At 38.0% G+C, this 24,307-nt stretch overlaps 1 protein-coding gene and 1 long non-coding RNA gene across 2 annotated transcripts in view; both read left to right on the top strand.

The window, feature by feature from the left end:
- LOC148719155 (uncharacterized) overlaps nt 1-3,993 on the top strand; it is a 10,679-nt gene extending 6,686 nt beyond the window's left edge. Inside the window, exons 3-7 of the long non-coding RNA XR_015994315.1 lie at nt 369-442; nt 1,113-1,187; nt 1,539-1,619; nt 2,378-2,864; nt 3,466-3,993. This is a non-coding gene — a long non-coding RNA (uncharacterized LOC148719155). The remainder of the gene's footprint in view (nt 1-368; nt 443-1,112; nt 1,188-1,538; nt 1,620-2,377; nt 2,865-3,465) is intronic.
- Nucleotides 3,994-16,613: 12,620 nt separating this feature from the next.
- LOC148719154 (uncharacterized) lies at nt 16,614-18,459 on the top strand. The gene is made up of 2 exons (XM_088742018.1): nt 16,614-16,748; nt 16,966-18,459. Exon 2 carries the CDS (start codon nt 17,162-17,164, stop codon nt 18,218-18,220), a length of 1,059 nt encoding a protein of 352 aa, XP_088598144.1. The 5' UTR covers nt 16,614-16,748; nt 16,966-17,161; the 3' UTR covers nt 18,221-18,459.
- Nucleotides 18,460-24,307: the final 5,848 nt, after the last annotated feature.

Genomic DNA, 24,307 nt, shown 5'->3' with positions numbered 1-24,307 from the left:
TCAATGCAATATGAAGCAGACAAGTGATGAGAATAAAGAAAAATATCAATAAGGGGTTTATTAGTTGATCCAATATCAAATTCTCCAAACTAATATCATAAGAAGTGTATGGCAGACAGTAAGGAGAATTTCTTTTGAGATCTTGAGAGTGAAAGGGTTGAACTGTGACGTAGTTCCGGTAGCGACTTTTGTTTGGTTTGGAGAAAAAAAAAAAACAAGAGTGTAACACTTGGTTTTCTGATGAGTAACTCGTAGAACTGGCAGCTGTAAATGTAACAATAAAAGCACAGATCGAAGTAAAAGATGTTTCCAACTCAGTACTAAATGACGCTCGAGAATTTTGTTAATACTTTTATTATCTTTGCCAGCTCCCTTTCGCTTTGATTCCTGTGTTGCATTTCACGGGAGATAAAGCCATCATGGGAACGTTTAAGAATGGAAGGTAAGCTAAGCTGTCTCTTTGTATTATTTCTATGCCCTGGTTAGTACCATGCTATACAATTTCCGCCGCGTAACAGATCCCGTAGGTTTTAATATAGAGCGCAGCTTTGAGGCATTTCCCAAATTCTGTAATAAATGCTGTAGAAAATTTACCCGTAAGTGTGAAGTGGGGCGCAAAAGTTGTTCTCAGTACATTATCCAGCACGAGGTGGTGAGACAAGCTTTATCACCCGGAGGGTGTTACTTTGATGAAACTCTAAGTTTTCGTAAATCATTAAAGGTAAATATGTGGCAGCTAGTTTGGCCTTTGTATGATTACCCTCCAACGTCCAAGTTTTATTTCAGACAAAATAGTGGTATTTAAATTTTGAAAGAGTTGGGTCGATGCTGACTGACTTGTACCAAAGTTTAAATTGAGAGCAATGACAGCCAATCCTTTTCTTAGATTAAGTTTTGCAGGTTCTTGGTTAGTGGACTCAATTTAAAAAAAAAGCGAGCGAAAATGCGTCACTTTTCCTCTCGTTCGCCACAAACAAACAAACTGAGAGCATGGAATAGCTAGGACAATTAGCAACTTTTATTATTCGATACTGTTTTGACAATTTCTTTTTGGCTTTTCTAGTTTTTCATTGAAATCCATTTAATTGTCGTCCTGTTGTTTTCATCCCTAGGGTTATGCAAGGTGTAGCGTGGCTTTTATCCGTTGTTATAAGGATTAACATGTTTTTTTTGTCGCAGAGTACGTGGTGAGTTGTGATTTGACCCATCTCTACGTTGTTAATCAGTTTACCTTTACGACTTGCGTAATAATCTTAACTTCCAGGCAAACGTAAGAAAAGTCCGCTTATTGCGAATTATTTGCACTAAATGACCTTGTTTTTTTCCTACACTGTGTTTAAAATTGTGGAAAAAATGTATCAAATAGGAAGCCAACTTTGAAATTTGTAAGCTCGAAGCCCTGTTCCTGCTGGAAGATCAGTCGGGTTTCGTTTTGAAAAACATGAGAGTTAAAATATGATATTTGTTTTAGATCTTTGCTCGTGGAATGTCTGTCGCTCTAATGCTGCTCTGCTGTCATTTTCTTTGTTGTCTTTCAGTCCGAAATACCCCGTAACACAGGTTACTATTTTCTAGTTGGATTGTACCTTCTTTTCTACGTCACTTTTCTTTCGTTATTGGTAAGTATCCTGTGCTTGGATTTCTATGCCCAGGTTTTAAACTGAGGTTCAGTTTTCAATTTCTTATTTATCCTTATCGATTTTAGTCTCCTACACCACTGTTGCATGTTCTTTTCACGTGACGCGCACTCTACCCCACCGGCGTCTGCTTTAATCGGAGCTACATTCCTTTCTTTAAGTGTAGCCAATCAGAACGCGGTTAATATTTTTTTTGAGCCAGTCGCGTCAAGACTACTTGTCCAATCACAGCTCGTATTTTATCGGGTACCATAATTTCCGGCCGATGGTGGGGGAGAGTGTACAGATAGATAGATAGACAGATAGATACTTTGTTGGTAAATACTTCGCAGCATGAACTGAATTGCGTGTTCAGAGATATAAAATAAAAATTACTATGTACATGTATACATCTTATTATTAAAAAAATACATAGTTCGTCGTAAGAGGGAACTTGTACATTATTTGTGGCTGTTGACTATTCTGGCCGAAGCAATAAAAAAACTGTTTTTAATTCTATTTGTCTTGCAAAGTGGCAAAGCAAAGGTACGCTCGTGCCTTAACCTATGAGAGCTGACATAGCGGGCTGGTAAAAGTTTGCTTAATTTGTACCGACGATCGTTCATTGTATTGCGAAATGTTGCTGTACACATATTTTCATGGTGGTCTTTCACAGCTGGAAGATTCATAATAGCTAAGGCCTGTTCGTATTGCATACGAGGACAAATGATTCTCATGGATCTTACCTGAATACGTTCTAGTTCTTTACATTGCGTGACGAGACCAAATAACGGCTGCGAAGAAGACTTCATCAATTTGAGTCGTCCATCGTCTGCAGTTTGGCCTTTTAACCACACTTATCCGGTAAAAACAATTACCAATATATTATGGGAAACCTAATAAATAACAGTCTCCGTTAGGGAGATTTAATGGTGTACCCACTCAACCACGCCCCCCTGAAGAAGAGATCTCTCCCATCGTCCATCTCTCAGTTTCAACCGGATGACTTGGTGTAGTGGGAACGTCATAAATGACGACTCCCCGTTTTCAATTTCTTGTGGATGAGAGGAAATAATTCAAATGTACAACAGCAGAATTATTTTTTTACTTTTACGTTAGGAGAAAGGAAAGTTTAATAAGAATGCGAATGGACAGGGCCTGAAAATATATTGATAATAATAAAGGATTTGTGATCTGTTATTTTAGGTTTATTTTGCACTTGGGTTCACCTTCTTGGATTTCATCAAGGTATGAAATGGTGTTTGATATTCCATTAACTAGAAAGTTAATTTACCTATTTTTTTGAGATCTACTGGAATATAATTCTGGTATTAAAACGATAGTCACTATTTTTATTCATAAGCTATGAATACAGGCCTTAAATCACTGAGATTACTTCTCTGAGAATTTGAGCCTGTACGTTCTACTGGCCAGCAGCACGGCGTAAATTGTGGTACCTTAACAAGCTTTTGATAAGAACGACAGACGAACTGCTCCTGTTCATGTGCCATTTCGTTTGTTTTGAGTATTAAAGAAAAGAGGTTATACCCATGTAAGACACCTCGACTTATTGGCGAGTGTGGTTAGTTCTTCTGAAAAGTAACCTGGTTATAACAACCTGAGAACATACGCCGATCGTTGCGCCGAGCCATCATAGCGTTGGCAGATGTGCTGAAATTTCACTGGTTTGTTCCTCTTCCTTTTCCCTCCCCCAACTCCCCTCATTACCGAAAGGATACGCTGACTTCAACATGCGCGATTTCTAAATGAACGACGATATTTAACAGAGAATAAGTAGGGAAAAGAGTACCCTTCAAATTTTAATTTGTTTTTATTCTGGTTTTGGCAGTTTTTGAAAAGACCTGATGCGATTCAATACAGTATTCAAGAAGACGATAATACTATTTCCAATGGCATCTCACACTGACGTTGTTCCTAGTTTATTTGGCTCGGGGGGGGGGGGGGGACGAAGCGTGTAACTCAATCAGAAGGCCTTGTCGTGCATTGTTATTTAATGTTATTTCACTATGAAGCCAGGCAATATTTTAAGATTAAAAGTAAGAGAGAGATTTTAAAGACCATGTTAGGTAATGCTATAATAATTGGTATTAACAGCTTTGAGAAAAACAAGGAAAAAACACATACTTAATTGAATATTAAATGAGATATTTTTTAAGCAAGTAACAAGAAGGACAAACTTACCCACAAATGTTGCCTTGATTTTGAATCCTCCTTCCAGTCCTTGATCGTGAAGGCTACCGTGAGAAAATGCATTCTTAGCCGTTAAGATAAAGTGCAATTTAATTTTTTTTAATAAATTCTAATGTATACTGAATAAAGTTTATTCACGAAAGAGCTCAAAATGATCAAACAGCAATACGTTAATTGTGCTTCTTCTTTGGGACGCCCATCCGAGAGGGAAGAGTGTTGGGGGGCAAGGGTTCGGTCATGGAAAAATTTTCAATTCATGTCTAGGTCAGTGGATGGGTGAATGCAAAATATACAGACATTAAAAGGGTGCGAGAGAGCTGGTTTTCATCCTTCAAAAACGTTTGCATTCTCATTTATCATTCCGCCGTGGAAAGGACTTCATGCAAGGGACACAAGTTTGGTCCCGGAGAAATGTTTATAAAACGTTTGCACTTGTAACTCTCTCGAAACGACACTTCTATGTTGGGAGAATTTGTTACTGGAACCTAATCTCTTACCCAGACCTTCCACGGCCAAGCAGTTGCACAGTTCAGTTACAGTTACACGGTATAACCTGGGTACTAGATCAGGGGATACCTTTATTCGCAAATTTTTGTCACCTTTATTCAGGGTTTATTCTGGGTCTCTTACCCAGACCTTCCACGGCCAAGCAGTTGCACAGTTCAGTTACAGTTACACGGTATAACCTGGGTACTAGATCAGGGGATACCTTTATTCGCAAATTTTTGTCACCTTTATTCAGGGTAAAAGGAAACATTTTCTGGATCCGAAAGCCCGCTGTTAATTTCCGGACACGTTAACCAATCAACATGTCACTGACGATTGAGTGAGCACTTCACGCGATACAGTAGTTTTGTGTAAATGTACAACTAGTTGTTCCGATTTGCGAAATCTACTCAGAGCACCGTCTATTTAACAATTATTCCACGAGCGCGCGTTGGATATGAGATGATAGATAGCCAACGAGTCGCGTAGCGCCGAGTTGGCTATAATCATCTCATATCCAACAAGCGCGAGTGGAATAATTGTTTTATTAAAAACGCCCCCAAGAAATTACTATTTTGTAAGAAGAAACTGGATTTTTTAGCTCCCTTTTGATTTTAAGCTGACGCGTACGCTTACCATATTTGTAGATTATGGTATATTGGCTGATATACCATAATGGCTAAGCCAATAAAAAGTCTTGAATTGCATTATCCAATGATCCAGTTTTTAATAATTTCAATTATAACATAAACAAAGTAAAGCGCGCGCTCTGATTGGTCAATTTACCGTCCCCCATTTGACCATGGGTGTACGCTGCTGACGTGAGCAAATGCAAAGACTATTTTTCCGCGCGCGCTTGTTTTTTCTGGTCGCGTAAGATTTGTTAAATAAAAGGGAACTCTTTAGCTACAATGTATCAATGTTATGTTATAAAACAAATGGTAAACACCACAGCGTACACTATTGAGTTATGGATGCACTTGGGAGGTTTGCTAAGCACTCAAGAAGCTAGAGTCGCTCTCGGCTATTGCCTCGAGCGACTTTTACGCTTCTTTCGTGCTTAGCAACCTCCCGCGTGCATCCATAACTCAATTGTGTACGCTGTGGTGTTTACCATTTGTTAATTGCTTGATCCAATCTATCAACAAGAGAAGACAGGGACGGGGCTACTCCTTGTAGAGGATTTAAACATGGATGACACGCACAAGCGGTTCGGTCTTCTGACTAATCGCACTCTCGACTTAGTTCGACTTCTAAATAAAAACATGCCCATTTGATGTTGTTTAAATACGCTGAAGTTTTTAATTTTGAAAGCTCTTGATTATAAGCTGAACCCCCTCCTTTCCTAAAATTTCGCCTAACTCTAGCTTTAATTTATGTAAAAATCGCTCGGCTTGTAGCCGAATAAATATGGTAAATCGACCTGATGTACTTGTGAGAGTGGAGTGCTTAATAAAAACTAAGTTTGGTTTTGGACACATTAGCTAAGTGCTTGGAATAATGCGTCCAGCGTATTCTAAGGTAAATTTTTAGAGTCAGACAAACACCAACCAATCTCTATTTGCCTGGGTCCTGAAAATATCTCCTTTAGGAAGTTTTACTGTTCTTAAAAATTTTCCACAACAATCAGAGTCAATGAGCTGCATCAGAGCTGTTTAGGTAATAAATTTATAATCAAAGTAAAGCACCAATAATTTTCCTCGAACAGTTTTCCGTAGCACGGAGTCACATCACATACATAGACCCCTTCTCAATCCTGTTAAGACTAGGTTTACACTAAGGAAATTGTTCCGGATTCGTGATGAATCCTAAATGTTTTAGTACCGGATTGATTTTGCCGTTTACACGAAAGTGGACGAATCCGAAATAAAAACTCCCCGGTTTGGTCGTGTCGCCGGAGATTTTAAATCCGGAATTTAAGGTGGGAACTTTGAATCCGATAACTTTTGAATCTGGAAAGTTATGTCGTGTAAGCGGTTTTTTTCTCGAATCCGGATATTATTTCCGCCTGCAATCTTTTGAGTTTGCGGTGAAACTAAAATGGAGGATCTGGTGCTAACATTGCTGGTGGTGTGCGGTTGCCTAATCTTTTGGCAGGTTCAGGCGAAAATTTTATCATTTGTACCGCAGTATTTCTGAGGAAACGCAAATTATTATTGCAGGTTGATCGAGTATATCTTCTTGATCAAGTCCCATTATCTTCAAACAATAGATATTTTGTTGGCCGACGACGTAGATGACTTGGCATCTGTCCAAAACAAATTTGCCTCAGTGGCATCTGGATCTACTCTAGCCTTTTTTGGGGAAGGCATTTTCACTTTGTCGATCGAACGACGAAACAACACTGGACTTGGTAACCATTCCATTTCGAATGTTCCCGGAGTTGTCGTTGTGTGTAAACGGTCAGGAATCCGAATATCCTTTCAGCGTAAACGCCTACGAATCCGAATACTCCAAAATTAATGAATCCGGAAACATTTACGAGTCTGGAAAACTCTCTTCTAGTGTAAACCTAGTCTAAAAAGAGCCATGTGTACTTTTCGTTTTTTTTATTCCTTTCAACCCTTTGAAGTGATTAACATTTAACTTCTCCTTACAATCATACTCTTGAATCAAACAGTAAGGTGACGAAAATAAAGGAAATGATCCCAACCTAATGAAGCTCTAACTACTAAGTGTACTCGAAGATGAAGACTCTTTCATTGAGGTTCGCAAAATCATCTCTAAGCTAAATTAAAATGTCAAGTAGTAGTAGAAGTAGGGGAAGGGAAGAGAGAGAAACAAACAAACAAGCAAAATATTATCTATTAAATCACATTCTTCTCTTACTTTTCTTTTTATTTTACTAACATTGATAGTAATAAGCTAACGATAAACTGTAGCTATTGACGGACTGGCCCGCCTAGATTAGCATAGCTAGATGCGGGCCAGTCCGACTCTAAATGTATGTTTTTATGTAGTAACAACAATTATAAATAAATGATAATGATAATGATGAGCTCTTGATTGTTGAACCAAATTCTTCTTGTAAGCACCTAAGGAAATATATGGAAAACGGTATGGAGAATACCCACACTGATGTTAGGGTGTTGAAAGTTCAGTTGCAGCTAACTTGCAAAGATCGTTGCTTTACTTTATTCTAGGTTTCATTTCTGTTGATAACAAAGAGAAACCCAGCCTTAAATAGGAAATAACGTTACACTTCAATAATAATACGCTTGAAGAAAGAAGTAATTGAAAGTCACAGAGTATTTAATTTCACTTTCCCGAAATTAAAAAAAGAAAAAACATTACGATCTCAACGGTCCCAAGTAGATACCTAACGAGAAAAAAAGAATATTCCTCGGCCATGAAGCATCATATAGAGATTATTACATGGCCGGTTGGGGATACGAATTTAACTTCGAGTGCTGTGTCTCTCACGAGCTCGCTTCGCTCATTGGTAAGAGATATTTTCAGTGCGAGAAGATAAAATTTGTATCCCCAAGTGGCCATGTAATGTCTTGTTTATTTTATAGATACCGATGAAATTTCTACATAAAACAACTTTTTTTTTATTCATTATCAAAATAGCAAAATAGTGCAATTTAAGTAGTCACCTATCGAAAATGCTTCTCACAAAAATGCTATGAAACTCGGATACAAAGTTACAATGGAGAAATAAAGACAATAATACTTATTATTTCTGTTCCAAAAGTTCAACATTGTAATGAAGAAGAGAAAAAATCTGTAAGTCTCTTCTAATTGGCTTATCATGTTAGTGACTATGGCGACACCAATATCCTCATACGTGATAGATAAAAATAGTATCTTCACTGCGCGCGATGAAGATATGAGTTTTTAGTAAAAAAAAAAATCCTGGTATTTCACCAGTATCTCTATAATAAATAAAGTTTAATTGTAAGCATTTGATTTTGATGCTCGAAAACAAACTTCTCCAATATCTCAGAGTGTTCCTGCCGAAATGGGATTAGCGGTTAAAACTTAGTAGAAGAGATGGTCCATGATATGGACGTTTTAAACGACTTGCTGCTCGTGAGGAAAAAAATAGCAGTGTTATTTTAAAAATAAACCTAAACTCATTGTGCTGTGGGATGACACGACAAACAATCTAGCGGCTTCTTTGATATAACAAAAGGCTGAGTGAAACAATGACGAGCTATAGGTTGTTTGCAACCAATCTCTAGAGACACAGGTAACTTTGGTGCCTTGACGGTGGAGTGTATTACAAGACGATTTGATTTTCAGCTCTCAACTGGGTTGATAATGTGAATTGGCCATCGTAAATAGTTTCTGAACTCTTCTCGATGGGTGGCGAGGGCTAACGATTTTTTGAAGTTAGCCATCCGTCCGAGCGAAGAAACTATGTACGGTGCTCAATTTACCTCATCAACTTAGTCGATGAAACCCAATTAATAACAGTCTCTTTGAAATGTATGAAAGCGATCCTCGCAGTAATGAATCCTACTTATGTAGTAATGGAAATATGACCTGAAAAAAATTCAGGCATGCATAGGACTTGAACCCATGACCTTTGTCTGGTGACAATTCTTGAAATATTGCTCATCGTTAACGTTTTCCTCTTTCTCTTTGTTGTAGTCTTGAGAAGTAGACAAGAAAAATCCCAAAGCAGTGAAAAAAGCAAATATGTATTATTTCATTGAATCAGGTAATAAATTTACCTAATTCGATGTTTTATATTATTGTTTTATATTTTCAACCACCGAATAAGGGACATCAATATTCCACCATCATTTCATTTTTTTAGTGATGGAATACATCTTACGGCATTGTCAGAGAATCGTATCGAGGCGTGCACGAAAAGATGAATACCATGTCAGTATCCTTAGTAACAGCTGTCATATCAACCAATCACGCAAGACTGAAAACAATCGTGACTTTTGCAGCCGCGTTTTCCCGCGCTTTTAACAGTTCTAACACCAGTTCTCTTTCGTTGATTATGATTTTAGCCTTTGCACTGGGTTTTCTTTTTCGAAAAGGTCTCTAGTTTTGCTTATGATAAGTTACTAAGGTGATATAAGAGTTCCACACCAACAAGATCACCGCAGGACTAAAAAACCTCTCAATCAATCAAATTGCCTTAGTTTTGGTTTTTGAGGCTGAAAACATATACAAGCTCACAATCAAAGCAATTCCAGTCCTGGATTAATTTCAACACTGTTTCAGTCTGTGGGAGCCGTGGGAGTTGCTTGTTTACAGTAATATACCTTGTCATCATATGTAACCTTCTCCTCTTTTCTTTTTTCCTTCCAGCCATTGCTCTGTTCGTGTCATTAATCATCAACATATTCGTGGTCGCAGTATTTGTTAGAGTACGCCTATTGGTTTTTACGAGTGGTTGTTCCAGAAATTGATGAAAAACAGTACCAAGTAATCCTCGTTGTACGACTCAACGGAATTGCGCAAGAAGGGCTCAAACAATTTAGGCAATTACACAAGCAAAAGAAAAGCAAAACACTAGAAGAAAGGGATAGAGGCGGGGCATCTTGTGGATCGAAGGTCTCATTCTCATTTTTTCAGTTTTTTAATTTGTAGGCATTTTATAAAAGGACGTATGGAGAGGTGGTAAGTCAGATTTTTTTAGCACATTCACAGGTCAACCCCACACACCCCAGCATCAGTACTCATATTCTCCATACTGTTCTCTATACATTTTCTAAGGTGCTGACAAGGAGAGCTTGTTTAACAATCAAGAGCTTCTTTAGTTGTTGATCATTTCCTTTATTCTCGTGACCTTAATGTTTCATTTTGGAATGGTATTGTAAGGAGAAATTAGATGCTGGTCACTCTTCGTCTAACTGAGAAATTTGTCTATTTGTTACTCGGCAGCAGCAGTAGGTTAAAACTAAAGCTATGAATAAAAGCTAAGTTAACCAAGATAAACAAATTATTACAAACAGAAAAAAGAGTACAAACCAAGCGAAATGGAAAAAATATCTACAGTGACAACTGCAATAGCGAATGAGTGGAATATTTCCAAAACAGAGAACTGTGCCGAGCGCGACTGTGGATAAACTGACTTAAAAAAGCGATCCTGCGTAAAAAGAAACTGGCTTATTTCAAAAGGGGTGCAAAATAACGTGCGGTATGAGAAACGTGCAAAAAAGGTGTAACTGACGAGGAAAACGCTAACAAACTTACAAAAAGTACGAACAGAGAAGTTATGAAAACGTAAAAGAAGAAATAAGTACGAATTAGACGAAAAATAATTAGCAAACGCGTATCCCTTTCATTCCCAAGATCTCATTGATAATTCTCCATACTGTCTGTATTGCAACTCTTATGGTGTTAGTTTGGAGAATTTGGTATTTGATCAACTTACACCCCCCCTCCTTAACAGACACTTTTCTTTATTTTCATCACTTAGCTGCTTGATATTATTGTGAGTACCTTCCCTTTTACTTTCAATATTGTCGTGTTACTACATTTCTTAATGAAAACTCTGACAATCTCTTTCTTTTCAATATCATAAATGCCTTAATTACAGCATAAGCCGAGCTGACATATTTGATGTGGACAAGATCGGAGATCCTAAAGTAAGAATCTTGGAACAATTTTTGTTAAATTTTCAGATACAAGCATTAGGTAAACTTTTGGGGAAAGTGTTTCTTGATTGATCTGTCAAATTTAATCTATAAAATCAGAAAATATCGAATTCTTATTTCTCTATGTTTATCAAATATAGCCATCGACGGAGACCTTTTCAAAGGGGTAAGAACTATTGGTGTACTAATAAGTAAGACATTAGTTGAAGAAGTTAATTGTAGCGATTAGTTTATACCAAAACAGCGGATAGCGTTAAAGGTGCGCTCTGATTGGCCGCTTGAACTCCGACTATTCTTTGTTATTCACTCCGAGCAACGTGGGTGGAGTGTGCGCCAGAAAATATTGCAATCTTTGCAGGAATAAGTGAGTTAAAGTCACCTTTTTGTGCTATGTTATCTAAATGATTTGATATTTTCTAAAACAAATATTCACCTCAGTATAGGTGGCTAGCGGTGCATATCTACTTTGACGCATTGCGGCTGGTTGAATACTCCACTACGAACCACCCACACTTCGTTCGGTGAAAAGTCGTTAATTATTGCAGTGTAGTGGTGATCGTTTTAAAATCCTGTCCGTGTATCTTTTCAGGGTGTCTTTCTCGGATGCATGTTTCGAAAAGCAGCGTTGTATATTCGGGGCATTGGAATTCTTGCAGCTGGTCAAAGTTCTACAATACATACATACGTTAGTTGACCAATCCCCATAGGGGCTTTTCAAGGCCAATTCCAACCCATCCCACCCCTGGGGAGGACATCCAAAACACGTTAATCTCGTGCGTGAATCCGGCGCTCTAACCAACTGAGCTAACCGGGAGGCACTATGAGGGCGAGCATTTGATTCATAAAAGAATAAAACACGTTTGCGTTTTGTTAGTTTGTCTGTTTGTTTTTGGAGCTTTATACTTAGCATGGCGCACAAAGGAAAGGTGAAAGTCTCCATCGTGTCTCTTGAGCGTTAGAGTAAGCACTCAGAAAAGTTACCGTCAATGTGGTCAATCCTCAAAAGATATCGTCCTTTTGATCTAAAAATAGATCATATTTAGGATAACTGCGCTTTTGACAATCACAGGTAAGAAAATTTCTCATGGAGCCAATCAATTATCAAAAAGAAAGTTTAAACGAATAAACTGCTATTAAGCCCGGGAAAAGGCGAATGACCCTGTTGCAGTAGGTGTTATTTTTTTGATCTGTTTGGTTGTGGGGTTCGCGTCAGTTTTTTCAACCAATCACATGGCGAAGTCAAGAAAAACCAAACGATTCCTTCAATAACCTTGGACCTTCAATTGGAACTCATCTTAAGGGCTCTTTCGTTGAATTTGCTCTCGCCTTCTTCTGCTGAAAGCTAATGGCATCATTTTTTTTTCCAGTTTGCTATGGAGGTAGGAAGCGATTTTTACCACATTAAACTTGGAATAACTTGTGCTTGCCCGCATGTCAACCATTGTTGATAATTCCTTAAGAAGAGAAAATCTTTCGATTTGATTTATGCACTGCAGGGATTCTTGAAGATCTCTTGGGAAAGATGGAAGCGAGTGCTATTTACCAGATCGATCGCCATTGCTCCAACCCTTATTGTGGCTTTTAAGGACTGGAATGATTTCCTTAATATGCTACAGAGTTTGGTTTCCAGGTAAGTTGTGGTTGAGATAGTTTCGAGCCGCATTTACGATATTATCAATCTTACCATGAAGGAAACCTTTAAATTGTTGCTTTGTCAGGGTAGAAAACCTACGTCAAGGATACTTACGGATGGAAAAGAACTCCACTACAATTGAAAACACAAGGGTCCGAAAAACCATGTTTAACCCTTGAACTGCCACTGAGTGACCAAGACAGAATTTCTCCTTACAATATCAGTACAGTATGAAGCAGACTAGTGATGAGAATAAAGACAAATATCAATAGGGATTTATTAGTTGATCCAAGATCAAATTTTCTGAACTAATATCATAAGAGTTGTGAGGCAGATATTAAAGAGAACTTCTTTAGAGATCTTAGGGATGAAATGGTTGAACGGTGACGTGGTTTCGGTAGCAACTTTTGTTTGGTTTGGAGAAAAAAGAAAGTGATTCAGCATCTAGGTTTCTGATGAGTAAATCGCAGAACCGGAATCTTTTAATCAGTAGAAGCACCGATGGCAGTCAAAAATGTTTCCAACTATCGAATGACGCTCGTGAACTTTGTTAAGCTGAGGACTCTTTCTTATCTTGCCAGCTCCCTTTTTCTCTGATTCCTGTGTTGAATTTTACGGGATAGAAATCTATTATGGGAACGTTTAAGAATGGAAGGTATGCTAAGCTGTCTCTAAGTTGTATTGTTTCTATGCTTTGGTGAATACTATGCTGTACCATTTCCACCGTGAAAAGATCCCGTAGGGTCTAATCTAGAGCGCGGCCTTGAGGGCAACTCGTTAATAAATGCTGCGGAAAATTACTTGTAAGTGTCACGTGGGGCGCAAAAATTGTTCTCAATACACTATCCAGCACGAGGTGGTGAGACAAGCCTATCATCCGGAAGGTGTTACTTTGATGAAACTCTGAGTTCTCGTAAGTAATTGAAGGGAAAATATGTGGCAGCTAATTCGGCCTTAGTGTGGTTACCCTCCAACGTCCGTGTTGTTTTTGACGAGATGGTGGTATTTTAAATTTTGAAGGAATTGGGTCAATGCTGACTGACTTGTACCAGCATTTTAAATGAGAACAATTATAGCCAATCCTTTTTTTAAATTAAGCTTTGCGGGTTCTTGGTTTGTGGAGGTAATTAGGAAAAAAGCGCACGAAAATGCGTCACTTTTTCTCTCGTTCGTCACAAACAAACAAACTGAGAGCATAGAATAAGACATTTAGCGACTTTTATCATTGGATACCATTTGGACTGTATTTTTTTTTTGGCTCGTCTAGTTTTTCGTTAAAATCCATTTAATTGTCGTCCTGTTGTTTTCATCCCTGGGGTGATGCAAGGTGTAGCGTGGTTTTTATCTGTTGTAGTTATAGGGATCAACATGTTTTTTGTCGCAGAGTATGTGGTGAGTTTTGATTTGACCCATCTCTATGATATTAATATTTATCTCATTTACGACTTGCGTAATATTAACATCCAGGCAAACTTAAGAGAAGTCCGCTTATTGCGAATTATTAGCCCAAAATAGCCTTTTTTATCCTGCAATGTTTTGAAAATTCTCGAAAAATTATATCAAATAGCAGGTCAACTTTGAAATTTGTAAGCTTGGAGCCCTGTTCTTGCTGGACGATCGGTTGGGTTTCGTTGATTCTAAATGTGCTATTTGTTCCAGATCTTTGCTTGTCGCTCTAATGCTTCTCTGCTGTCATTTTCTCTGTTGTTTTTCAGTCTGAAATACCACGTAACGTATATTCTAGTTGGATTGTACCTTCTTTTCTACGTCACTTTTCTTTTGTTATTGGTTAGTATCTAGTATTTGGATTTCTATGCCCTGGTTTTAAACTGAAGTTTTCTTTTTTTTATTGATCCTCATCAATTTTAGTCTTCTCAGTGCACTTAAGAAATGGTTAGCGCGCAAAAAAAACTAAAAAAAAAAAACTCAAATTGACTTTATTTCTTTTTTTTTTTTTAAATTAAAGAAATAAAGGCTTTTGTAGCCCGCAGTTAGCAAAGCTATTCTAGGTGGGCTACCTAAACAGACACTGTATAGGCTCTCACACATACGTACACACACACACACACACACACACACACACACACACGCACACACACACCCACACACACGCACACACACACACGCAACAATGAAATAAATAAATAAATGAGCAAATAAAAATAAATAATAAATAATAGTAGTGATAATCATGTTAAAGGTTTTAACTGGGCCAGTCACACAAGGGAGTTTTTAACAGGTCAAAGAGAAAGCTTATCAGTTGAAATACAGATATAAGCTAGAAAGGTCAAGGTAGCGCAAGTCAACACTCATCTCCTCAATTTCAAGAATTTTCAAAAGCAAGTGAGTTAGCTCACGTTTAAAAGGTGCTTTCCTTAGCTTACGAATTTCAGGGGGGATGCCATTCCATATTTTCGCACCAACTCTAGAAAAGGAAAACAACTGATGAATTGTTCTCGCCTATTTTATATAAAAGCTTCCGGCTACTGAGAAACGAGTAGAGTAGGAATGAACCTGTTCAGAGTGAGTAAAAAGTTCAGAAATATTGGGAGGAGCACAGCGATTTTTGATGTCAGGTAACAGAGAGGCAACCAATTTGAAGTAAAGCATTTTTATCGGTAAAATTCCCGAACGACTAAAAAGAGGAGCACTGTGAGATGTATAATCGGAAAAGTGCATTAGATGAGGAACCCGCTTTTGTAAAATAACGATTTTCTTTAGGTGAGTATTCGCGGCTTGGCCCCAAGCAACGAGACCACGGGAAATATACGGTTCAATGAGCGAGCGGTAAATGTTTATAAGAGTAGTGAGCGGTACTAAGTGTCTTAGCTTTGCAACAATTCCGATGCCTTTGCTTATTTTCGTGGAAATGTAGTTAATATGATGCTTCCAGGAGAGATTACCGTCAATTAGAACACCTAGGTATTTAACATATGTATTACGCTCAAGAGATACCAATTGCTCCGAGTTATTATCAAGTATTTTAAGGTTTACTTCTCGGTATAGTTTGTGTTGATAAGGATGAAAAATAACGAAATTAGATTTAGATACGTTAAGAGATAATTTATTTGAATTCAGCCATTCACACAACTTTAATAACTCTTCATTCACGACAACTTCAAGTTTGTTTAGATCTTTTTCTACGTATAGTAAATTGGTATCATCAGCAAATAGGTAAAAGTGAACCTTTTTTTAGAGGAACGATGCATGTCATTGACATAAATTAAGAAAAGAAGCGGACCACGCACAGAACCTTGAGGGACTCCACACACTATTCTGTCTTTGCTAGAGACAATAGAACCGATTTGGGTTGATTGCATCCTGACAGACAAGTATGACGAGAACCAGTCATTAATCAATCCTCTAATTCCATAATGGTGTAATTTATGCAACAAAATCGAATGATCAACCGTGTCGAAGGCCTTTTTCAAGTCAATGAAAATGCCACAGGAATGTGATTTTTTATCAATGTTGTTTTGAATTGTATTTAGAATATCCACAATTGCATGTTGAGTAGAGCAGTTCTCTCTAAATCCATATTGCGATGTAAAAAATATATCATTCTTATTTATAAAAGATTTTAGGTGTTTGTACATTAGTTTTTCGAATATTCTATTAAACACGGACTGTAACGATATTGGGCGATAATTGTTTGGGTCAATTTCATCATCTGCTTTATAGATTGGAATTACTATAGCGTGCTTTAATTTGTGGGGATAGATACCAGTTGAAATGGACATGTTCAGTAATTCAGCTAGGGTATGAGATATAGCTTGACGTGCGGACTTCAAAAGACGAACTGGACATGAATAAAGTCCGTAGGCTTTTTTTGATGGAGTACTCAAAATTTCCATTTCAATTTCAGTAGAAGTGACAGCATCAAAGAAGAAAGAATAGAGTGGCAAAGTATGACGTCACGTTGTCATGACCGCATTTTTTTCAGTTCTAAACAAACTGTTCTATCCAATATGGCGGACGCAAGCGTCATGTGAAGCTCCGTTTTGCAGACTTTGAACTCCTTGTTTGACGCTCGTGGTACATTCAAGCTATGCTGGAAGTAGAAGGATAAGGCCATAATATCTTGCAGAAATCCAAAATATTGGAGAATTAGGCGAAATGGTTGTGTTTCGCACCCGAATGTAATCACCAGTCTGAGAGTCATTGCTGTCGCTTCTTTGCATTCCCGAGCAAAGAAAAGAAAAAATCTGAGTATGATCGATGGAGAAGATTATTAAGGTTTGTATGTTAACTTACATATATACTGTAAAACCAGAATATCGCAGCTAAACTAAAGTATTGTGGCTTCCGGACTAATAAACATGTTACTTGTTGGATTGACGCTATATTGCCGCATGCACGGAACCGTTCAGTGCATGGTTACGTGTTTCGACTTACTTCTAACAAAATCCAACTCTGATCTAAATACATTCCACATCTCTATATGTTTCAACAGGAGAGAAGATCGAGAACCAAGCAAACACAGCCGTGTTTCCAGCTGCCATTTCAAAAATGGCGAGAAGGTATTTGGGCCAGAGATTTTTAAGCACAACGAAGGAAAACTTTTTCCTTCTAGCAGTAACCCGCCACCAAAGAAGAAGAAGAAATTGGAAAAAAGTACAGATGGCAAGGAATTAGTCGACATCGAAAAAATGAGAGAAGCCTTGCAGAGCAACGAAAGTGAAGATCAAGAACGGGACGTACTCAACGATTTAACTGCTTCGGAGATAATCCTTGAAGCAGAAGTAAAGCAGCTGAGAAATGACCTTCAACAACACGAAGAGAAGTCAAAATTTTTTAGAGAAAAATACTCAGTGTCTACGTTAAGTGACGATGTAATACGCATGGAAACCGGTCTTCCAACTAAGCAAGTATTTGATGTAGTTGTACTTTATACTTTAAGATTCAAAGACTCAATAATATATTTTCATGGCTGGAAGGTGGAATCAATAAGTTTTGAAGACCAGATATTCATAACTTTAATAAAGATTAGACAGAATTACACGAACCTTCATATAGCTCAGTTATTTTCATGCAGTGAAACTACTATATCTAATATTGTTATTACATTTATTCATCTCTTGCACAAGATTTTGTTCACTTTTTTGATGTCAACAGTACCTTCTAGGGAGAAAAATAAGACTCGTTTGCCGTCATCATTTACACAGTTCAGTTCTTGTCAGATCATAATAGATTGCACAGACATTGAAGTTGCCACCCCTGGCCTAATGAGTCATCAAAGTGCAACTTATTCTTCATACAGAGGTATGAATTCATTTAAAGTACTCGTTGGTGTGGCACCTAATGGGGTCATAACATATGTTTCTAACCTTTACCCTGGATCAACTTCAGATAAGGCTATAGTGGAAATGTCTGGTTTTCTGAAGCACCTTTATCCAGGAGATCTTGTTCTTGCTGACAAGGGCTTTCTAATCCAAGATATAGTTCCGAGGGGTGTGTCTGTAAATATTCCCCCATTCTTAAACAATGGTAAATTTACTGAAAATGAAATAAAAGTAACTAAGTCGCTTGCCAAATGCAGAATCCATGTAGAGAGGGCTAACGCCAGGTTAAAGGATTTTAAGATTTTAAGTTTTATTCCCTCTTACCTAAGATGCTATTCTGAAAAAATTTTTCAGCTTTGTGCTGCTCTTGTTAATTTGCAGTTTCTGTTAATCAAGGAAGGTTGTACAAATGTATTTTTTGAGTAGAAAATTCTCAAGAGAGGCTCAAGTCATGTTTTCGATGACTACAAAGATTCAATTTGTATTAATTTGAATTCCCGAGGTAATTCTTAAAGTCCCTGGAGGATAATGGTATGCTATTAGCAAGTTTAGGTCCGACAGATGCGAAATGATAATTCAATGTGTTGTAACCTGGTTGTCTGGAAGCTGGAGCAACGATACGAGCTTAGTCTTTTTGTGCTTATGAATTAAAGTGTTAATCCCCTGCCAAGTTTTTTTCATATTATTTAGGTTTCTACTAAAATAGGATTGATAGTAAAGTCTTTTACTCTGGCGAGTAAGGCTTAAAATTATGTTCCTGTACAGCTTGTATGTAACCATATCACCAGAGTAAAAGAGATCGTTCTTTATTTTTATTGATCTACGTAAACCTCTAGTTATCCACGGTTTAGATAGTTGCTTGGCCTTGCGTTTTGATACAATTTTGAGAGGAGCATGTCTATTAACAAGTTTATTCAATTTTTTGTAGAACGAAGAAAAGCGTTTGTCAATAGAGCCATTAGAGGTCAAAACGGTCCAGTCAGTTTGAGAAATATCACTAATAAAGTTTTCTTCCGAGAATCTCGCATAGTCACGGATTTTAGTCCCCTGATAGCGAGATTTTAAAGATGGAGAATGGATGATGCAAAATTGAGAGTAGTGATCACTTATATCTGAGACAATGTTGCCGCTGGAGAGTTTAAAGCCAATTCTGTTAACAAGAATATTTTCAAAAAGTGTGGCAGAATTATTATGGACTCTTGTAGGCTTGTCAATTACTGGAAAAAAGGAGTAACTTTGCAGGGACAGCAGAAAGTTATGAGAAAAATCACAGTTTTCAGACTTGAGGAGATCAATGTTGAAGTCGCCCATGACATATATCGGTTTATTAGTAGAGCTTAGTCTTTCTATTGTCATATCGAAATACGTTTGAAATTGTTCAGGAGAAGTATGTTGCCGATAGATTACACCACAAGCGTGCAGCGTGCAGCGTGCAGCGTGCAGCGTGCAGCGTGCAGCGTGCACCCATCGAGTGATGGATGCACACGGGGGGTTGTTAAGCATGAAAATACGGCACAACTTGTAAAAATACGCAGCGGTACTACACGAAAAAAAAGTTTAATATGATATATGTATTTTATCGGGCCTTATAATATCCGGCCGAGTACCTGTTGGTGGTGTTACGAGGATCGAATTATTTTTACTGAATCTGTCACGCAATCCCAGACTTTTCTAGAATTATCTATAATCTGTAATATTCCAGAAACTTCTTTCATGTGACTCAGCAGTTTCCAAAAATAGTACAACTTGTAATACGCTATAAATAGTAATAGAACATTCTAGATAACTAAAGTAAATGTATAAAAGCTGGCTTGTGAGAAGTACAAGAGAGATTTGCCCGAGGGCTTACCCTCGTGGCTTGCTGACTGAAGTTGTGGAAGCTATGTTGTGACGAGGCTATGACCTTTTGACCTTGCGATATCCGGAGAGAGGAAAGAGATGAAAAAGACGATAGTCGAGAGAGGAAGAAGATAGAGAATATAGAGTTTACTATGGAGTCCTCCGGAAGAGTTTGTGTACAAGGAAAGAATGCGATAAATCAAGAAAGCCAAGCGCTGTGGTCTTCAGTCGGCGGATGTTGGAATTGGAAGTTGATCAAGACAACGAACACTTACACGGCATGAAGGATTGTAAGCCTGCTTTATGAACTGCTTTACTTAATCTTTAACCTAAGTAAATTAAACAATGTAAAACTAATTAAATAATAGTTGAAATGGGTAACTGCTTGTTGTTACATTTTTGTTGCGTGCCATATATCGTACTCGGGAGTCTATTTTCATATATGCTTTGTTAGCGGACATTTGTTGGTCATTCGTGCACGTAACAGTGGGGAAGAGTGCACTTTGCGTGACGAGACCAAATAGCGGCTGTAAAGGAGACTTCATCAATTCGGGTTGCCCATCGTCTGCAATTTGGCCTTCCGACCATTTATCCGGTAGAAACAATCACCAATATAATATGGGCTACCGACCTATCAACAGTCTCCATAGGATGATTTTTATGGTGTACCTACTTAACTCAAACACGCCCCACCTGAAGAAGAGATCTCCCCCCCCCCCCCATCTCTCACTTTGGACGGATGACGTGTAGTGGGTGCGTCATATATGACGACTCCTCGTATGCAGGAGCCCATTACCCTGTCGGATGCAATTTGTTGTGGATGAGAGGAAAGAGTTGAAATGTGCAACAGCAGAACTCTTTTTTTCCTTTTTAGGAGAAAGGAGAGTTCGTTTTGAAGTTTAATAAGAATGCGAATGGAAAGGGCCTGACAAAATGATAATGATGATGGCTTCGTGATTTATTATATTAAGTTTATTTTGCGCTTGGGTTCACCTTCATGGATTTCATCAAGGTATGGAAATGGTGTTTTGATATTCCATTCAATAGAAAGTTAACTATTTTTTCAAGATTTACTGCAGTAAATTTCTGGAATTAAACGATCGTCAATTTTTATGTTTATAAGATATTTTAAACATTAGCCTCAAATCACTGATTACTTATCTGGAATTTCATGAGCGCGTACGTTCAATTGGCCAGCAGCACGGCGTAAAATGTGGGTAGGTACTTGATGAAATCCTTCATACATGCATCAATACATAATTGAGAACATGTGGGAATACATGGTCATTTGCATACATTAACATACATTAAGGATCACAACAAGTACTTACCAAAAGGTGTTACTTTTTTAAGCTTTTGATAAGAACGACAGATAAACTGCTTCTGTTTATGTGCCATTTTGTTTGTTTTCAGCATTTAAAAAGAAAGGTTATACATATGTAAAACACCTCAACTTACTGGCGAGTGTGTTTGGTTCTAACTCTTTAGGGGCAACCTGGTTATAGCAGCCCCAAAACATGGGCCAAGAGTTGCGCATTGCTATGACAGCGTTTGCACATGCGCTGACGTTTGACTGGTTGGTTTCCCCTTGCCCCTTTCCCTAATGACGCTCATTTTGTAAAAGATACGCTGACTTCAACATGCGGGATTTGTGAATGAACGACGATATTTATCAGGAAATAGGTAGAAAAAAAGAGTACCCGTGAAACTGTGATTTGTTTTTATTTTGTTTCTGATTCATGTTATTTCACGATGAAGCTAGGCAATTTTTTTTTAAGATTAAAAGTAAGGGAGAGATTTTGTAGACCATGTTAGGTAGTGTTATAAATGATATGTACAGCTTTGTGACAAACAATGAAAAAAGGAATACGTAATTGAATAGTGAATAGGGATATTTTTTTTAACCAAGTAACAGAACGGACAAAATTACCGACAAGTGTTGCCTTGCAATTGAATCCTTCTACCGGTCCTTGATCTTGAAGGCTACCGTAAGAAGATCCGTTCTTAGTAAGAACGACTTAGCCGTAAAGAGAAGGTGAAATATGTTTTTTAATAAATTCTAATGTATGCTGAATAAAGGCTATTCACAAAAGAGCTCAAAATGTTCAAACTGCAATACCTTTGGGAATTCTTCTTTGGGACGCCTATCCGAGAGGGGAAAGGGAGGGGTGGGGGGGGGGGGGGGCACAAGTTCGGTTTTAGAAAAATGTTCAATTTATAAAAAGTTAGTAGATGGATACCTCTGTGTTGAATAAAAGAACGTTCCATTCTCCTCAAGCAAAATTGGGTGAACGCTAAATATACAGACATTTTTAAAGGGCTCAAGAGAGTTGGTTTTCATTCTTCAGAAACATTTCCATTTTCATTCACCATTCTGCCGTGGAAAGAACACCATTGATTTGTGAACACCTTCATTCAGGGAAAACAAGTTTGGTCCCGGAGAAATGTCAATAAAACGTTTGTATTTGTTAGTCTATCGAAACGACACTTCTGTGTACGAGAAACCTAATCTTGTACGCAGACCTTCCACGGCCAAGCGGTTGTACAGTTCAGTTATAGTTACACCTTCTTTCAACGTAATTCACAAATTTTTGCCACCTTTATTCAAGGAGAAGGTAACATTTTCTGGGTCCGAAAGCCCGCCTTTAATTTCCGTGAAGAGGACACCTTAACCAATCAAAATGTCACCAAGATTGAGTGAACACTTAAAAACGTGATACAGTAGTTTTGTGTAACGAAAGGTACAACTAGTTGTTCCGGTTTGCGAAATCTACCCAGAGCATCGTATAGTTTTAATTGCTTGTTCCTATATATCAACAAGACAAGACAGCGACAGGGCCACGCCTTGCAATTGTCGAGGATTTTAACAAGGATGATATCCCAAAGCGGTTCGGACTTCTATCCATTCGCGCTCTCGACTTAGCTCGGCTTCTAAATGAAAACATGTCCATTTGGTGTTGCTCAAATGTACTAAATCTTCTATTTTTTTTCGAAAACTCTTGACTATAAGCTAAACCCCTCTCTTTCGCTCAAATTTCGCTTAACTCCAGCTTTATTTATTTAATCACTTTCACCAGAGTATGGCGAGGGTCGCACAACAGAGCGAGGCTCCAAATTAAGTGCGCCCAATAATTTATGTACAAACCCCTCGGCTTCTAGCTGAACAAATATGTTAAATCGACATGACGTGAGAGTGCAGTGCTTAATAAACAATGATTTTGTTTTTGGATCACATTAGCTTGGTGCTTGGAATAATGCGTCTGGTGTATTCCAAGCCATTTTCAGAGTCAGACAAACACCAACCAACCTCTATTTGCATGGGGTATAAGTTTCTAAAGAAACTCTGGTGCTGCGTCGGTGGAGGTAACAATGTAACCAGGGCGGATCCAGGATTTAGTCAAGGGGGGTTTGGAGATCGAATTGTTCCCCTTCTGAGGGGTCCAAGATTTTGAAAATTAGGTCGTCGGAAACATGATTTCCAGTTATGATGAATATATGAAGTTCATATATTTTGAACTGCGGTTATAGATACGTATGATGCACGATTCTCGCAGTAGAGAGCGCTATTTATGCAATAGCGAAAATCAGACCTGAAAAAAATCAGCCTGTACGGGATTCGAACCACTGACCTCTGCGATACTAGTGCAGCGCTCTACCAATTGAGCTAACAAGCCAACTGGGAGCAGGCGGTTAATTAAGTTGATTCGTAATAAACCCGTGATGATAAATCAGATATGATGAATATTTGAAGTTCAACGAAGGGCTGACTCTCGAAACGTCAGCTTTTATAATCGTAACGGTGGCCAATTTACCATTTCAACTTTGTTGATATATTCAAATTATTTCGTTACCCCCACCGACGCAGCCCCAAACAGTTTCTTTAGAAACTATCAGCCTTTATTTATTAATAAGAAATAACGTTACACTCCCCACCAAGAATGATACATACACTTGAAGAAAGTTCGGAAGTAATTGAATGTGACAGCATTTAATTTCACTTTCCCGAAAGAGAAAAAATTACGATCTCGACGGTCTTGAGTAGATACCCAACTAGAAAAAAAGAATCTTTTCCAGCCATAAAGCAGAATACTGGAGTTTAATTATAAGATTTTGATCTTGATTTTCAAAAACAAACTTTCCAATTCCTCGTAGTGTTCCTGCCGAAATGGTATTAATGGTTAGCGGTTAAACCTCAGGTCAAGAAAGGGTCAATTTAAATCATCTTGCTGCTCGTGAAGAAAAAATAGCACTGTTATTTAAATAGTAAGACTACACTCATTACGTTGTGGGATGACAAACAAACAATCTAGCGGCTTCCTTCAGGGACACAACAAAAAGCGGAGTGAAACAATGACGAGCTATTTCTGAACTGCGTCATTACCGTTAAGCAAACTTTGATGTTTATCTTTTATGGAGATGAATCAAGATCTTGAAAGATATTCTGGAACATTTACGGACATATAATTCGGAAAAGATGTCGTTTTATCGTAACCTAGTTGCGGAAAGGAAGGCCATAGTTTTCGACTGAAATCTAGAAATGTCAACTGACCTCAGCTGTAAAAAAAATACATCTGTTTCCGTCGACAAAAACACTAATTATCATTGACGTGATTTCTTAAGGGTCAACAGTCTTCTTATATTGAGTCAGTAATGGAAATGTTTTGAAATGGGGTT

Source organism: Stylophora pistillata, chromosome 12, assembly GCF_964205215.1.
Source record: "Stylophora pistillata chromosome 12, jaStyPist1.2, whole genome shotgun sequence".
Classification (NCBI taxonomy): domain Eukaryota; kingdom Metazoa; phylum Cnidaria; class Anthozoa; order Scleractinia; family Pocilloporidae; genus Stylophora; species Stylophora pistillata.
This window is presented reverse-complemented; position numbering and strand designations above follow the sequence as displayed.

Excerpts from the sequence above, each read along its gene's own strand:
- LOC148719154 (XM_088742018.1), top strand. The coding sequence starts at position 17,162 with ATGAGAGAAGCCTTGCAGAGCAACGAAAGTGAAGATCAAGAACGGGAC.